The 18,312-nt window shown below is 41.1% G+C and overlaps 1 protein-coding gene across 2 annotated transcripts in view; it reads left to right on the top strand.

The window, feature by feature from the left end:
- Nucleotides 1-18,312, top strand: part of PDE7B (phosphodiesterase 7B) — a 177,734-nt gene that overhangs the window by 146,902 nt on the left and 12,520 nt on the right. For both annotated transcript variants that reach the window (XM_075498797.1, XM_075498798.1), the window contains 6 exons: nucleotides 3,755-3,906; nucleotides 6,026-6,089; nucleotides 7,683-7,778; nucleotides 9,474-9,574; nucleotides 11,062-11,193; nucleotides 17,848-17,939. In XM_075498797.1, the coding sequence (XP_075354912.1) occupies nucleotides 3,755-3,906; nucleotides 6,026-6,089; nucleotides 7,683-7,778; nucleotides 9,474-9,574; nucleotides 11,062-11,193; nucleotides 17,848-17,939 (637 nt within the window). The remainder of the gene's footprint in view (nucleotides 1-3,754; nucleotides 3,907-6,025; nucleotides 6,090-7,682; nucleotides 7,779-9,473; nucleotides 9,575-11,061; nucleotides 11,194-17,847; nucleotides 17,940-18,312) is intronic.

An 18,312-nucleotide genomic window follows, 5' to 3' on the forward strand; every position in this document is an offset into this window, starting at 1 on the left:
ACGTCAGGAGATACGCTGTGAGCTCAGGCCACCTGTGTTTTTCAAGGCAGAAGTTAAGCTTTGTGAGGAATGCTTATATGGACGCCTCTGTAAATGTGTATGTCATTCATACAATAACTTTGTTCAGTATACAAAGAAGGGATTCTCCAACCAGTGTGCTAGGCAGTAACTCCGCAGGATATGAGAATGTGCATCTTTCCAGAGATACAGATGATACTTTTTTAGGTAAACAAAACATTCAGAAGTTGCCACAATGATTAAGGATAAACACAGTTCTCAAGGGGAGTTTTATGGGTATAAACAAAAGACATTCTTGTTTGTCTTTCATGTTCATTTCAAAATTGCACATAATTACTAAATCCTTCCCGTGTGAGCCTTGCAGCTTGTGGTCTTTAACTAGATAATACAGCATAGGTTTTAGCACCCATAGTTCATTTACTTGTAATTAAGTTTAACCTAATTAGAAATAGCTATCAATAACTCTTATGTTTCAAAGTCATTATACGTCTTACATCAGGGGTCATCATTGAAATTTTGTATTTACCATTTAAATTGAAATTTACAGTTTTCAATAAAGAAGTGGTATGTTCAGCGTATTACTAGAAGTCATTCACATAAACCTTTAATTTCATCCTAAAACTGCATCTTGATTTTGTGTCAGCTGGTGGATCCTATATGCGAGGAATGGCTCCTCACTGCTGGGAGATTCAGGTGTGACTGCTAAGCTGAGGACAGAATTTGAGCATTCACTCTCAGCTGCTTCTCTTTTCATTGTCCTTTTTCTCTCAACTTCATATGGCTGTGCTTTTTTGTTTGACACTGATCTTGGGAGGGGAAAAATGCTGATGAGATTATAATAGTTTGAGGTGTGTTGTGCTCGGAGAGGGGCAGAGTCTTAGTCCAATTTTATGCAAGACACCATCATAATAAGGTACATTATTGCGGATGGCAGAGTAACCCGTTAAGGGTCATAGCAATCATCTGACAAGTCCTGTGATTCATAGACAAATCGATTATTACTGAAATGACCCAAAGGATGTGATTTTAACATGATATCCTTTAAGTCAACATCTAGAGTTTGCATGTGGATAGACTGCAGTGTGGGATTTGGGCTGTTCCTTCAAGAGCCTAGTTTTGAAAATACGCTTCCTACTGTTCTTTATCAGTATTATGAGCTCCTTCCCTTATGAATGAAGATACAGGGCAACAGAGTAGTGTGGGTAATCTTTTTTGCATAATATATTGTAATACAGTGCTCATGTGAAGCAGCAAGTCATGCTTCAGATGTGCTGTCTCCCGGTGATTAAATTTCAGTTGAGACTCCTGACAACCATATGGAGCAATGTGACAAAGCAGTGGCAACAAGTCTGATGGTTCAATTCAGAAAATGTGTTTCACGATAAGAAATTATTTCTTTCAACCTGGTGCTTTGGGGGGTTTGGTAAGTATTATTTGTGCTACTGAAATAATCTGGTAATCCAAAGGATAAAATAACCACTTCTTCATAATCCAATGTACGGCTGCTTGTTGGGACTCAGGCCAAACCTTCACCTTCAGATCATCCACAGCGACTCTCCATGTGAGTTTTAAAGACAGTTTAGGGGAACATAGGTGGTAATTTAAGTCATCTGTCTTTAACTGAAAAAGCAGATACTAACTTAGATAAAAATGAGTTGGAGCAACTACTCATTTTTAATGTACAAAAGGGAAGTTTTCCATACTTTAAAATTTAAACTTGTTACCTGAAAGCAGTGACAGTTTGGAGGCAAAGATGGAATGAGGAAAGTTGGGAAGTTGAGAAACAGCTGACAAAAGTTTAAAAACTGAATTAATTTTAAGAGTGTTTTGTTGTTTTGTTATCCAGGAATTAAACTGAATGCCAGCTACTTCTTAGCAGCACTATATAAATGAAAAGAAATGCAAAAACAAGTCTGCCAGTTCCTCCACATGCGCTGTCACTGGGTAACTGTTAGCACCTACGTTAGTCACTCCTTCAGCGGGCCATGAAGTTGTTCCAGCTTTTAAAATGTGCGAGAGAATTAAGGCAGATGCTGGCACATCATAAATGAAAATCTAACCTTCAGGCTGGTACAGTAGTGACATTGTTACTGTTTGCATTCTTGAAAACACATGGTTTGTCAAGTTGCAATAAGATTATTTTGTGCTTTTATATTATTAAAACTCGGTGGGGTCTTTGGGCTGCCCACGGGAAGTGTGAGACTTACAGGTCTAACAAAATATATTAATTATTGATACTCACTATGTAAGTATGTAATTTTTTTTGTTGTTACTTTGTGTTGCTCAATACCTGTTGGATTACTTAAGGAAGAAATTTGCTCGCACATCTGCTGTTGGAGAAATGAAATACCGAACCATCTATGATCCAAAAAAACCTTCACGACTTCTCTGAAAAACCTCTCAGAATAATAATACCCATAAAAACAGCATACAAAGTCATATTTTAATTTCACAGCAGAACAAACGCCCAGCATTTTTTGCATAAAAGGAAATAGCAGAGTAGAGAGAGTCATCTTCAGTCCACGGATATTTTTCCTGAGCCTTATTTAAACCTGAAATCCAGTGAATTGCTATGCAGCTTCTTATCTCAAGCAATCATTACTGTTCTCTAAACAGAGTGCTTAATCTTCAGTTTCTTACAAGGTTCCTCTTACGAAAAAAAACCGTGTTGAATCTTACGACCTGCAAACAACTGTTCAGCTTCTGTCCTCCCTTTTTCCAAAACTTATACCAGACTGCAAAATGAAAAGACCACAACTGTACGTGAGGTTCTGTTAAAAGTTCAGATGAAATTACCTAAGTCATTATCAGTTTTAGGAAGCCTGCGTATTGTTCTTCCTAACAATAAGGTAATTTAATTACTCAAATTACTGATTTAATCACTGTATAAAAACTGCCTTGGTTTTTGTGTCACATTTAGCCCTATATGAAAATCTTCTAATACAGCATTGGGGAATTGGAATTATCCCGGTACTGAGTGAAAAGACCATATTCTGTTGTGTAACCAGAAATGCGTGTATTGCCTGAATATACTTGCTTTCCTAATTGTAGAACTAAAATATTTTCTTCATTTATAATTTGCTTTAATATCTAGGAAGGACAGCAGACAATACAATAGGATTATTAACCTATTCTTACTTCTTTTTCTCTGTTCTCTCATTTTCCAAAAGTGGGCCGTACATTCAGACTGTATTCTGAGGTCTCTTTTGGTGTCACTTTTTTGGTTTTATATCCAAGATCACCTTGTATGCTAGGGCTATGCAGTTTTCATATATTCGGGTGACACTCCTGTGAGGTAGCAAGGTAATGCTCTTTTCATTTGTGTAGGTAGGGCACAGAGGCACAGAAGAGTAGGAGCAGCTTTCCCATACCCGACTCTCCCTCGTCATTTCGGCTCCCTCTGGACATCTACAGTTAGGTGATATATCATCCCCCCCAGTGACTGAGCCTGGGTCACCTTAAAGTCTGTGGCAGGCAGTGTACTGAACTCAGGTCTTCCAAGTCCTGCGTTAGTACTCTTTTTACTGGAACGTATTTCCTTTCTGAAATAAACAAATATATTATGCTGAAGTATAGGGATTTGAATACTGCTCCTTCATGTGGATTGGCAAGAAGCATGAACTTTATGATTTTTGTATCACTATTTTAAAGCTTTTGCTGTTTCTCTTATTAAATAATTGAGAATGTCATCCTTCATCTTGGGTTTCATAGTTCCTGTACTGATTGCTTTTCGCAGATACTACACTCTCAGGGGAAATCGGCACCAAGAAAAAAGTGAAAAGACTGTTAAGTTTCCAGAGGTATTTCCATGCATCCCGGTTACTGCGCGGAATTGTACCACAAGCCTCTCTGTACCTACTGGATGAGGACTACCTTGGGCAAGCAAGGGTAAGACAGGTCTCCAGATCTCCATTTTGTTAAATAACATTCCAGAGAGTGTCAGTTTTGTTTCAGTGTTCAGATAAACAAATGTATGGCAGATCTCTCTTGAATGACCCACGTTACTTGCCTGCCTCACAGCAAACAGACTGTCTGTTCCTCTTTTATGGTTACAGCTTTAAAGGCTTAGTCTCAAAGCAACAAGAAAATGTCTAAATCTATTCAGCACTTTCAGATTCTGTCAACTGAAATTATAATCTGGATTTATTAAAGGACGAAGGATGCCTAGCTGAGTTACTGATTTAAGTAAGTGCAGCCTCGACACAGGGTTTCGTTCATCCGCTTGAAAAAAGACAGCTCTCTCTCAGCTGGTATGGAGCAGCTATTAGGCAACCCACAACAGCTCCTCGGAATGGCAAAGGCTAGGAAACGGGGAACATTCACTGCGAAGAACTTCACAATAATCAAAATATAATTCTCTTATTTTGCAGCTCTTATACTTACTTTGAATGATTGTCGTGGTTTAGCCAGGCGCAAGGCCATTGCTGTTATCAAAATGTTCCCAGGCACAGCAGAGTAAGGTGATCAGCGGTACAGTAGCACGGCAAGCAGTGAAAGCAAAAAGCAGCCACTAACGAGCCCTAGACTCTGACATACAGTAAGGCAAGCAAGCCTATGGCAAGCAGAGAAGCCTGCTGATTAATAGCTAAACAGCAATAACAGCTATAAATTCTATCTGGCACATTCCAATCAAATCTGTCATTATCTCAAACCCTTCGAGCCCCACGTTGGGCGCCAAAAAGGACTGTCGTGGTTTAGCCCCAGCTGGCAACTAAGCACCACGCAGCCGCTCGCTCACTCCCCCTCGGTGGGATGGGGGAGAGAATCGGAAGAGCAGAAGTAAGAAAACTTGAGGGTTGAGATAAAAACAGTTTAATAGGGAAAACAAAAGCCGCGCACGCAAGCAAAGCAAAGAAAGGAATTAATTCACTCCTTCCCATGGGCAGGCAGGTGTTCAGCCATCTCCAGGAAAGCAGGGCTCCATCACGCGTAACGGTTACTTGGGAAGACAAACGCCATCACTCCAAATGTCCCCCCTTCCTTCTTCTTCCCCAGCTTTATATACTGAGCATGACGTCATGTGGTATGGAATAGCCCTTTGGTCAGTTTGGATCAACGATCCTGGCTGTGTCCCCTCCCAGCTTCTTCTGCACCTGGCAGAGCACAAGAAGCTGAAAAGTCCTTGACTAGTGCAGCAACAACTAAAACATCTCTGTATTATCAACACTGTCTTCAGCACAAATCCAAAACATAGCCCCATACCAGCCGCTACGAAGAAAATTAACTCTGTCTCAACTGAAACCAGGACAATGATATTTTCTAACAAAACTTGCAGAACTGATGGCATTGGGGTTATGTGCCTAGGCAATTTTTATTCTCTGCAAGAGAAGGTTATGTGCCAGGTGTTAGGAAGTAATTAAGAATCCAGGAGTGGTTTGAATACAGGGAGTGAATGCACATTTCATTCACACATATGCCACTGTAGGTCGTACAGTTAGTCCAGACTCAGTCTCTTGACTGAACCGATGTAACTGTAAAAACACTGTATATGGTGTTAATGATGGATTCTTCTGCGTGGCTGAGTGGGCTTCACAGAAGCACTGTATCTAAGTTTATAAAAGCTATTCCTGTGTATTGGTTTGTTTAGCAAAATGTAATTCATATTCACCATGAGAGCTAAGATTGTGTTTTACTGTAATAAAACCTAAGAGAATTTGTGCTGAATTGATTTTGGGGCATGAAAGAACAATAGAAAAGTTGTGCAGTAAAAGGGAATATTTTCATAATGTTTTGTTTTATATTATTCCATGTTTTGAGCTCCAGTTAGAAGGTATTTTTACTGTCAAGTTTAAAACCTCCTGTTAAATGTGCAAGTGATATTTTATGCAGTATAGCTAAATTTGGTTCCTGATGTCTGATATTTCAAATACATCTCTATAACTTTCCTGCACAAAACTTTAAAGCTGCAGCAACCAATCCTGTGATTGATTAATGTGGAATAATAATTTGAATCTGCTTTACAGTTTAACATACCAGTCATTTGCCTTTTCATATTTGTTTTTTCTAGCATATGCTATCCAAAGTGGGAATGTGGGATTTTGACATTTTCCTGTTTGACCGCTTGACAAATGGTAAGTAGTTTTTTAAAAGTTTTTTAGTATCTCTCATATACGACTATTCTAAAAATCCCTAATTAAATAATTGCTAAACTTTTCCAGTTTAGATTACCGAAGATAAATTGGACACAGTTAACTTCTCCTAAAATCATATCCTTGAACATTTTCAGGCTTTTCCCAGAGCGTTCACAACTATACGATAATGTTTAAAGTGTGTTTTTGTATTACTCTAATCTCCTACATTTGTTATGGTCACCTTTTCAAGGAGGTGTTTCAGCTTCCTTTACCTGGGAAATTCCAAAAGTACTTTAAATATACCTATTAGATACATTGGTCGATAAGTCCATAATCAGTCAATTTGTATCAACATGAAATACCTTTAACTGAAGATACCCTTGCTTTGTTCAGCAGCAAAAATTAGGAAACTCATTACAACAGTAAAAATCTGTGCTATGTTTTGTCTAAATATATCCCTGCAACTCCACCCCCCCACCCAATGTCTAGGCAATACCTCTTGATCAGGTAAGTGCTGAAGAGGGTCATGATCACACCTTTCTCCTTTCTGTATTGCTCACCCTCAATCTAATTAGGTTTGGCTGGGGCAGAAGGTGTAGAAAAAAGTTGGTTTAGAGAGTAATTCAGCTGAGTGACTGGCAGTGAACAGTGCAAAGGACTGCAAATGGCAAGGGAAGCAAAAGCATAATTCTTCTAAATTACCTTTCTGTGCCCCTGCTCAGTAGTCAAGGCCAAATAAGTTTCCATGTCCTCTTCATACATTTATTTATTTTCTTTCCTGAGTTACATTACATAAGAAAAGACTCCCTTCAAACATTGTTTATACGTTGTATGGGTTGGTTGGTTTGGGGTTTTTTTTCCAACTTTTCTGGAAACTGCTGCTGAATTATGCAGTGCAAACTTTTTAAAATATTGTGTGTATGTATAGTTGATCGTATAATACTAGTTAGGCTCAATTTTGCCAGCATTCCCAGTATTGGATTCACAGTAAGACCAGCGTAACATTACAGTGGAACTTGAGACCATAAATGCTGCAAGTGATTTTTCCCTGTCTGCATCATCATTATGAGATGCAATTGTAGCTGAGCTAGGTACGTGGGTTAATTACATGTTTGTACATCCATGTGTAAAATAAAAAATGTAATTACAAACTGCTGATTTTTCAGTAATTAATTAATTAGTACAGTATGGCAAACTGATGTGGCAGAAAAGCTGTTCTCCTTTCTGTCGTTTCTGGAGGTAGACCTGGATTATGAAGCTGATGTGGTTCTCAAACAAGCCTGTCAAAAGATTTCCAGTTAAAACCATGTCAATTCGCCTTCTGTGTCATGTGGAAACAGCAAACATGACTTTATGGCATCTAGACACAAGAATAGCACTCTACTGGTACAGCCATACCATCAAATCTTGATTATATATAGGAGTAATTTATATAAGCTACTTTTGAGTATATGACTGTCATCTAAGCTCATCTGATAGGAGCTAAGGTGATAGGAGCTGACAAATAGTTAGGAAATTACCAAGATTTTTAGTCTTGCTTGGTTCGTAACTACATGTTAAGGGAATCTAAGAGTTGTTCCTTTCTCCTTTTAGGAAACAGTCTCGTAACACTGCTTTGTCACCTCTTCAATCTGCATGGACTTATTCACCATTTCCAGTTAGATATGGTTACATTACACAGGTTTTTAGGTAAGTGCTCACCTCAAAGCCATCTTCAAATGCAGTTTACAGCTTAAGTAGGGCATCAAAGACGGCACTGGCTTGGTCTGCGTATCTATGTAAAATCACGATGTTGTTGCAAATATTTCAGTAAAACATTTCTGTGATATATATTAGCATACAATTTACAGGCACTCAGGTACTTGCTTCAGTACCTGTTAAGTCAATGGAGGGACTTCAAAAGGCTCTGCCTTGGGCTGAAGCATCCCAGTACCACAATTGCACTGGTGATTTAAAAAAAGTATGCCATGCAGAGATGTGGCCGGCTGAGTAGGCCCACACAGACAGACAGACATACATTGCAGAACCTACCCATGCACAGTACAATTGTGGTGCAGTGTCATTATTTAATGACTAATAGACCACTGAGACCCAGGGCAGTTAAAAGCTTATGTGCAAAATTTAACAAATTATATCAAGCTGTCTGCACTGAATAGTGTTGATGAAAGCCCCTGCTGCTGTTACTGCCAACAGAAATATTAGCCCCATGCTGTCAGCGAACCAAAAGAAGAAATTGGCCAAAATCAATTACTTTTTGCATCATGTTTTGAATGCAGCTGAATGCCGGGTTGTTAGGCTGTCAGACAGAGTTTCAAAGGCAAGGTCTCTTCTTTAAGACTGCATAGTTGTCGCTTCTGGAAAGCATTCCTCCAGTGTGGAGACAGACAAAATCTCACTGCCGTTTCTGACCCCTGTGGGCGGCCGTGAAGTGGACGCTCGGATAATTAGAGCTAGCCGTATGCAGGGTTTAAAGGATTACCCACTGTAACGTCGAATGCTTCTGGAGCTGGAAACAAACTGAAGGCCAGGACTGTCTTTGGTGTTCCCCGTGCTGGAGACAAGTGCCACGGGAAATTTGCCCGTTACCTTTCCGTTTGATTACTTTGATAGTGTCTAGGAGAGCGCTTGGGGCAGGATCACGTGCAGCTTCCACTGTTCACGTGGTGTTGCCCCGAGACCACCTAATGGTGCGGGCAGTGCTGCAAGGAGCAGATGAGTGTGAAGCACACACCTCGATGATTCTCTGTGCGAGTGAAAGCTGAGAGTTAAAAGGTTGTCGCTCAGTCTTCCAGCTGGACCACTTCCAGCACTGCACACTAAAACAAGAGGGACTGGTGTTTTAAAGCGGACGCATAGACGCGACTAAAATTATCACAGAAGATTTCGCTCCGAATACCCCAATGCTTTATCTTTTGATTCTCTGTCTGGAGGATGGAGGAATGCCTTTGACCATTGCTAGTCACTCAAATAATAAATGATGCCAGGGTATCAGGGCCTCAGCCCCTGCAGCTGTAAAATAGGTGGTACTGCCTTAGTGACATTACTCCCCTATGACAGCAGCGTAAATAATTACACTCCGTTGTGGATAAATTTGCCTCTCTTCCTTATTTATTTTACTCCTGAATGAGAGCCTTCACTAAGGCAAGAAAGAGTTGATTTATGAACTAGACCCAGTATATCCCCTTGGGCCTCACAAATCCTTTCATGCATTTTTTCTCTAAAGGTATCCCAATAAGAGCACCAGTCTAAGTAAGCTACAGATATTTGAAGAAACTCCGTAGGCAGCTGACTGTAAAACCTCAAATTGTATTTTAAATCCAGTTCCCACTTGTGGCCGTGGCATTCAGAGACAAAAGGATCTTTCTTTTCTGTTTTGGTTCCCAGTTATGGTTCAAGAAGATTACCATAGCCAAAACCCGTACCACAATGCTGTCCATGCTGCTGATGTCACACAAGCTATGCACTGCTATCTGAGGGAGCCCAAGGTAATGGCAACCTTTCACACTGATGTTGCTTTCACATAAGTCTCAATTTTTTTTTCCCCAGGATTGGAAAAAAACCCAGAAAAATATTTTTAGATAGCGGAAAATGATTGCGTACTTGAAGTCAGGAACGAGGCAGTGGCAGAGTCAGCTACAGATTACAGATGCTTTAAACAAGCTGCTGGAGTCGCTTGTCATCAAGCGGGCGACATATCGAAGTGCTGTCATACGAGTTCCGGCAAGTCTGGCCGTGACCGTGGGTACCGGCCATCTGCGAGTGGCTGCGGTCCTCCCAGCAGAGCCAGCAGAAGGCAGCGCATGCCCCTGCCTCAGTCCCTTCAGGCCATAAGCCCCTCACATCGCTATTTCAAAATACCAGATTTGGCAGTGCAACACCAGAAAAGGGGAAAACGTTCCCTTTGACGGGGTCTGTTGCGAGGGTGTCCTCTGCGCGAGTGAACAGCGGCTTTTCCCTGCTGCAGCAAGCCCTCACAACGTGATGATGTGACGTTGCTTTACGCGTTACTGGGAGGCACTGCAATACTGTAATGCTGAGCCACGGTGTAAGAATATAGCTAATCTTTCCTGGCTTGACTTAAATGAAGGGAAGTTCTGCTAGAATTAGCAAATTGTTAGACCAGAATATAGTAATGGTAAGCGAGGACAGGAGCAGGCCCCCGCTTTCCTGTATTTCTATCTCCTGCAAGATCTGCAAGTCCCTGCTGTCAAAAAGTGCAGAGGACAGCCAATATCCAGAATCTGTACCATACTGCTCTTCATTTCTCGTCACAGGATGCTTCTTTCAGCTCATAGACCTGACTCTGTACAGACTCATCGGGCCGGTAATAACTACCTCACGCTCAGAAACAGAATATGCTAAGACTTCAATTTTTTTTTCCCAATGATAACAAAATTTGCTTCTGAATGATAAGCTGTATAGTAGAAAAAAAGCTGGGCAGGTTTTCAAGTTTGGATGTCTGAAGTTAGAAAGGTAAATTATGTTCTCTAATAAAATACCTATATTTGAACTGAGTTATCTGACAGGCAAGTTTGAAATTTCAGAAGTTTGTAAACTCTGCATTTTACAGCACGGTGCTGTGCTAGAAAAATGAAGCCTGATGTATTGTTGGTATTATTAAATACTGTGTGAGGCAGAGCCCTTATCATGTATGCTAACGTACGCCCACCTGCTAGTATACTTATTTACTTTTTAAAACTGAATCTTTTAGACTAAGCTCAAGCACTTGATAAAGAGAAAAGAAGTACAAACTGTAATAAAATATGAGTATATAGTCTGATGTCTTTATAGATGTTTGTTCAACAGTCACCTTAAAAACGTTGTTCACAAAATTTATTTTATATTTGACATTTGTGTACTGTCCTACAAAACTGAGCAATGCCGTGATGTTAGCTGATTCCTTTATTTGCCAAAAGAAAAAAAGAAGTGTTTACTGTTCGTGTTCTTGCTGCGATTAACATGTGTGATTCAGCTTGCCAACTTCCTCACGCCGTTGGACATCATGCTCGGACTGCTAGCTGCTGCGGCTCATGACGTGGATCATCCAGGGGTCAACCAGCCCTTTCTGATCAAAACTAAACACCACCTTGCCAGCCTGTACCAGGTAAAACTGCTCCTCAAGTTGCTAATATGTAAAATGGTGTCAAGGGGGGGGTCTGAGCAATTTGCAGTGACCTTTCATGCCGAAATCTGGCAGTGAGGGGATGTTGATCGAATCAACCTGCACTTTAGAGTCTGGACAATTTCAGTTAAGCTCCTCACTGGGTGTCTCTCCTTACAGCAAAGCTGATACACATGAGAGAGAAGGTGGAAACGTCAGATTTTTGTTGAGGACATTTAAGCCAAATCAGTTGCCTGGGTTATTTCTGCTATAGATCATCTGGGGTAAGGAATTGTGGGTACGAGATTTAAAATCACGGAGAGACAATTTGTACTTCATCTTCCTTCAGTGAGCAAGCAAACAGCAGGCATGTTCTAAATCGGCGTTGCATTAAAAGAAGCTTTTCCTTCATGTGGCTCTAGTAAAATTAAACACTTAATGAATACTGCAATTTAAAAAAAAAAAAGGCAACCAGAAGATAGAGGAAACCAAGGGAAAAGTTGTAGATATTTACCCAAACACGCCTAGAGATATAAAGAAAGAAGTTAAAACAGCCACCTCAGGTCACACCACAGGCTGTCTAGACCAGTTTCCTGTTTCTAAGAGGAGCCAGCAAAAGATCTCAGAGAGAAGCATAAGCCTGGGATAAGTACAGAGTTGTCCTTCACCTGGTATACATCCTCCCAGCTCTGGCAAGCAGCAGTAGAAGACTTCCTGAAACAAAAACACAGAACCTCTTGTTCAATAACTATCAGTGAACCTATCCTGCCCTGATTTTTGCGGTCCTTTTTGGATGTATTTGTAGTTTTGGCCCATGGCAATCACTGTAGCTCTGGATTTTATCTACAACTGTCCTGCGTGTATAAACTTTGCGTGCACGTATACATGATTATATATGCACATCTCTACTCTTTACGTTATACTTACATACACACACCGTTAATGCTGTAAATCATTTTGGTTGCACTAACCGTAATTCATAGGTAATAAATGGAGATGGTGTTGTTTTGTAGCCTTCGGAAGAGTCAACTTCAGCCTTTGTAGTAAGGTATCAGAAACAGACTGTCCCAAGTTAAAAATTAACCTAACTGAAGAAGACTCACTGATAGCTATGTACCTTTCTACACATACCTAGCAAATCGAGAGTTGTCATACCCATACGTGTGTGGTACATTTTGCTCCAGTCTTTTCTAAATGTCAGGCCAGCTGAGTGGGGAGGGAGAAGAGCCAGGGGACTAAGCCAGGGGACTTTGGGAAGGTTATGTTAAGGATCCTTTGAAGAGAAGTGGGTAGAGCCATTCCACAAAAACCCTGGCCCTACGAAAAGGCATAAACAACTCCTTCTCAAATTAATAGTGGGAAATGGTAATATATAATTAGGTTGAAAATCCAGGCTAATCTGAAAGAAATGTAGCTAAAATAAAAAATTACTTTCTTGGAGAGATGGTTTCTGCTCAGCTAACTGGGCTTGAATATACTTTCAAATGTTGGTTAGAAAAGGCAGTGACAATACAGCAAATGCAATCTTTCAACAGCAAATGTGATTTTTAAGTATCCTGTTTAGGGATGTTCACTGGCAAGTTTCACTTTTATGACTTTATCTGAAATTGATCCCAGATTGTTTCCGAAGATTTTAGTAGTATACAGTACATGAATGCCAATAAAAATAACAATGCTGGAGAAAAAGTTTTGCTGAAAACATTTTTAGTCAAAAATTCTGATTCAGTGAATAGCCTTTAAAACAATAAATTATATTCTTCTCAAGATTAGTATTTTAACATGTGCTTGAAATGGAAACAAAAAAGTTCTAGGGTTTTTGGTTTTTTAAATAGCAGAGCCACAGAACGGCTGGGACTAATCAGAAAAATGATCAAACAAAAGTAAGTTTTAACATAGTTGGCAGTCATCTGTCACTGAGCCAGTAGTAACTGAGACTTACCGTTATCTGTTTATAGCATCCCTTACGGTTATCTGTTTATAGCATCCCTTTGCTCTTGATTGTTTGTAGATTTAAATTAGAACTTTACATTTGAATCATCTGGAAAATAAGGTTTTGCAAAATGAGGTTGGTCAGTATTTGACACAGATGCAAAGTGTTTGTCAGCTTCTGAAGGGCATGTATGAGCAGAATCATGTTTCAGGAAGATAGGTGTCATCACCAAGGAGTTCAGAACTTTCAATATTAATTTTCAAATTAAATCCATATTTTATGATGCAAGACTTTTTTTTTATAATTGATAGGGTAATTTCCACAAGAGTCTATTGCACGTGAGGCACCATAATTTTCCACAAAAATAAAAGTGCCTCATTCAAGTCTCCAGCATTATAAAGACAGATGAGAGTGTAAAAGGTGACAGTAGGGACCTGGAGGTCACTTAGCCTCCTGTGAGGAGCACAACAGCGTTCCGTGTTATGTGATGCAGACTTCGCTTCTAACTCTTATTGGCCACTAAAATGAAAAATAAAAGTTTTATTCTTGCTTAATAATCATTGTCTTAGGTCTGTGTAGCCCTAAAAGTCGCAAATAACTCAAATTCTTATCGACAGATTTGGCTTATCCAGCATTATTTCTGCTTCTTTTGACTGAAAGCAGCATAAAATTCAAGGTTGCTCAGCCTGACACGATCCTGCCTTGTATTTATCCGAAACTCCACATCAAACCTAACACCAGAAAAAGTCATACTGCCTTTTTTTTAAAAACAAGAAACTGTATTTTACTGAAAATTTTTTATGAATTTCCTAAGAAAACAAATAGCATTGATATAAATAAAATGTTATTTTATAACTTCAGTAACAGAGAGTTGAGATCTATCTTTGTCTGGCTCTCAAATGAAGGGTAATAGTTTAGAAGTCTGCAATGATCACGTACAACATCTGTAGTACAAAACAGGTTTCAGAAATCTATGAAAGAACACTTTACAACTTTAATATAGCTGTATATAAAGTAGAAATAGGAAAATATGTTTTGGGCATCAATTATAACAGTTCTATTTTGCAGTATTAAAAGCACCATTTCTAATTAAAGTATCATTTTCAGGTAGTTAACGTTGTGTAGTTAAACCAATTGCTCAATGACTAAGAATGAATGACCAGACTGAAAGAAATTTAGATCCCCTTCCACTCTGAATTAAAATTGAAGTTGTCTCTGCACCTAGTTAATAGCAAGTCTTCCTCTCTTCAAGTAATTATTCTTTTCCAAACGCATATGTCAAGTGCGGTGGTTTGAACGGCTCAGGGAAAGTCACGGATTGGAGATTTTGTGATAGTCTAGGTGAAAGAAACAGGGTTTTTTTCCTCAAAGTCCTGAAGTCTGTGTTACAGCAATCCACTAGTTTTAGGCAGTAGATGTGACAGAGGCTTCCTAGCGTGCAGCCTTTAAAACAAACCTGTGCTACTCAGTTTTTAAAAAATAAAATGTCAGAGAAAGCAAGCTCTCTGGAAATCAGAGCTGAGAACCCCAGTCTGCAAGGCAGCACATAGACTTTTCCCTGCATGGGTTGTCTCCCCACCAGCTTCGGCAATCAGGTAGCTGGTGGCAATTAGTCTTAATAAGGCTGTGGAGTGTTCCTAGGTGGAATAGCTGACTCAACTAATTGTTGGAAGCAGCTTCAGGGTTCTGGCTGCTTGCATTTAACAGGGGAGTCATCTGACTTCATGCTCAGTTGTTGCTTGTTAACTTGACCTTTCCATTTTCCTCCTCCATGTGCTTTATGTGTGGGAAACTGGATGGTGCAGCAGCTTTGGCTTAAGTTCTCCTTACAGCATCAGGCAAAGAGCAGAAACTTACAGAAGTGGAAATACTCTGGGATGGATACCTGAGTTTGCTTTTTCCTTTGAGTAACTATCAGCTAGATGCAAGAAAGTTCTTGGATACCTACACACTCAGCCCTGTTCTGGCTGGCCTTCAGCCTGGCCAAAGAGCAACTGCATCCATGGAGTGTCATTCCCCAGTTGAGGTGGGTGCTGCTGAAGCCGCTCCTCCCAGCAAGTAACGCTGCCGTGCTGGAAGGGGCGGGGGGGCACAGGGTGCTCTGAGGGGGGATCTCCCCAGCTGGGATGTTTCAAGGGTGCAGTCAGACCAGGGCTGCAGAAACTGTGCATGCAGGCACTGTCTTAAATGTAAGCCTTCCCAAAAGCCGAAGGTGACGGTCAGGCAGGGTTTCTCTAATTTACCTTAGGGTAGGAAGATGGCAGCCTGTGGACTTGGGGCGATTGTTGGGACCAGGGTTCAGCTCTGAGACTGGGGAGGTGGAAGAAGCAAAAAAAATTATGTCCTATTACATTCCCTTATTTTTCTTGGTCAGAGTGTAGGGTTGCAAAAGTCCATCCTGATATATTTAGGCAAAAAGAAAAGAGGGATGTTTAAGTTGGCTAATGAAAAGAATTGTTGTCAAAAGTAATTTAGATGCTGCATAGCTGATTCTGATTTCTGAGTCTGTCAGCTCTTCCAAGGAAAAGGGGGTTGGTTTTGTTTTGTTTTTTCCCCCAGTATCCATGATTTCTGTTAGGGAAACAAAAACAAACAAACAAAAAACCCTAAAGAAATACCAAAGCAACATATCAGTGATTGTGTGAATTGAAAAGCAACAGACCGTACTGCAGAAAATATTGTAATAGGAAATCAATCCAACTTGCACTCTCACCTTTGCACTAATTTTGAGCATGAAATTTCAAGAAAGATACTGACAAGATGATCAAAATGCAAATTGGATCTTGGTTGCTGGCAACGTTTAGTGTTTTAACAGTCATTACATATGACAGGGTTACAAAGGAGGATGGGGAAGCCTTAAGGAGAAAATCCTCTTCAGTCCCTCTAGGAGACGTGGAAGCTGTGCATCGCATCCGACAGGAAAGGCAGCGCTAATGCAGCTGCGCCTCAGGGCTGTGGGGCTGTGCAGAAGGGAGCCAGAGGTTACAGGGGCCGGAGAGCGGGGTTCTGACCCCAGTTTCCCAGCTGGCAGTGATGGGGTGGAGTCCTTGCTCCGCTACCTGCCCACAAGGCTTGGTTGCGTTGGGGGGTTTTTTTAATCCGATGCCCATCTATTGCAAAAGCTGTAAACTGCCCAAGCAGGGCTCAGATGCCGTAACTCCCCTGAGAGCGTCCCTATTGCTAAGTGACAGTCCTTTCGTTCACGCTGTGCCTGCTGTAGTGCATAAGTGAGGTCTGTGCCGTTCACTGGAGGGGTGCTCCGCTGGGCTGCTGCTCTGCAGCAAGCAGATGCGTTTGTGAATTAGAAGAATTGTGTTAGAGAATTGTGTCACTTGTCACTTCTGAACAAGTGACATTTCTGAGGCGTTCAGTGGTAGAAAGTACTCTGTGAACTAAACAAGTGTGCTGGTTTTGGCTGGGGTAGAGTTAATTTTCTTCATAGAAGCTAGCATGGGGCTGTGTTTTGGATTTGTGCTGGAAACAGCGTTGATAACACAGGGATGTTTTAGTTACTGCTGAGCAGGGCTTGCACGGAGTCAAGGCCTTTTCTGCTCCTCACCCCACCCCACCAGCAGGTAGGCTGGGGGGGCACAAGAAGCTGGGAGGGGACACAGCTGGGACAGCTGACCCCAGCTGACCAAAGGGCTATTCCATACCATATGGTGTCATGCTCAGCATATAAAGCTGGGGAAGAAGAAGGAAGGGGGGGACATGAGGAGTGATGTTGTTTGTCTTCCCGAGTAACCATTGCATATGGTGGAGCCCTGCTTTCCTGGAGATGGCTGAAGACCTGCCTGCCCATGGGAAGCAGTGAATGAATTCCTTGGTTTGCTTTGCTCGCATCAGCAGCTTTTGCTTTCCCTATTAAACTGTCTTTATCTCAACCCATGAGTTTTCTCACTTTTACTCTTCTGATTCTCTCCCCCATCCCACCGGGAGGAGCGAGCGAGCGGCTGTGTGGGGCTTAGCTGCTGGCTGGGGTTAAACCACACCAACGAGTGATGATTGGCAAATGCATTGTGTGTTAAGATAGTAATATAAAGTCATCAGACACAAGACATGAAATTTCTTGTAATTTACAGACAACCTAGAAAGCTGGGTTTCTGTTCCCTAGGAATTTTTTCTGACCTAACTTTGGTTCCACTTAGTTGGAAGCAAACAAACGAAAAGGACTCAAAATTTGTTGCAGACTAAGTTGCTGAAGCCTGCAGGTGCTCAGTGAGACTGGTACTCCTCTTGCTTTCACTGAGCGGCTGCAAGCAGCTTCCAGTTCCCTGACTCCAAGGGAAATTTGGCAGTTTAGTTTTCTTTTTCTTGTCTGCTCTGCATTCAAACTGCAGAAGCTGAGAAGTCAACCCGGGATCAGTGGGAGGTAAAAATATGATTTTGCACTCATGCTTTAATTCATTTGTTAATAAATCTGTTAGAATGCAAGCTACCTCCCACTCAGATGCGATTAGCTCCTCTGTTCACAGCAGGACTCAAAAACTGTGGAACAACAGGACTCTAGGGCTGACCTTAGCTAGGAAACATTAGAAGCACAAGGTCCTTAACTTTAGAAATCCAGACCAATTCCTCAAATCCAAAAGGTGGCTAAAAAGCACAAATTTTAGGCTCATGTTACAGCACTTCCAACCAGCTCTAGGCATCATGTGATATGGCAAATCTGTATCTGTACCCTGGATACCTGCCTAATCCTTGAATTTATTCCTTTTATTCCTCCCTAGAATGTTTCAGTGCTAGAAAATCATCACTGGCGATCTACGATAGGCATGCTTCGAGAGTCACGGCTCCTCGCCCATCTGCCCAAGGAGGTGACGTAAGTGTCCGCTGGAGGAAATGCATCACTGAAACTAGTCCATGGCTTCCATCGCTCTTCTTAAGAGGAGACTGGCAAAGAGGCCCAGGCTTCAGAGTAGGCTGAACTTGCCACCCTCTCTTGGTGCCAGTATGAAATCATGAGACAAAGTTATACAGCAGAAGTATTTTCTAAGGCTTTGCCACTTCTGCAGCACAGGAATGGCCACTGTCAGTGCTGGGAACATTGGGAGTTCCGGCAGGAGTGGACCTTTTCAGATCCATTGTTGGCATTTTTCATTTTACATAGCACCAACCAAATCTGGAAAGATTTAGTGATTAAAAAGCGTGAAATAGAGAGAAAAATGAAGGAGTTGGTCGAGTAGCATCAAGAC

The sequence above is a fragment of the Mycteria americana genome, chromosome 3 (assembly GCF_035582795.1).
Source record: "Mycteria americana isolate JAX WOST 10 ecotype Jacksonville Zoo and Gardens chromosome 3, USCA_MyAme_1.0, whole genome shotgun sequence".
NCBI lineage: Eukaryota > Metazoa > Chordata > Aves > Ciconiiformes > Ciconiidae > Mycteria > Mycteria americana.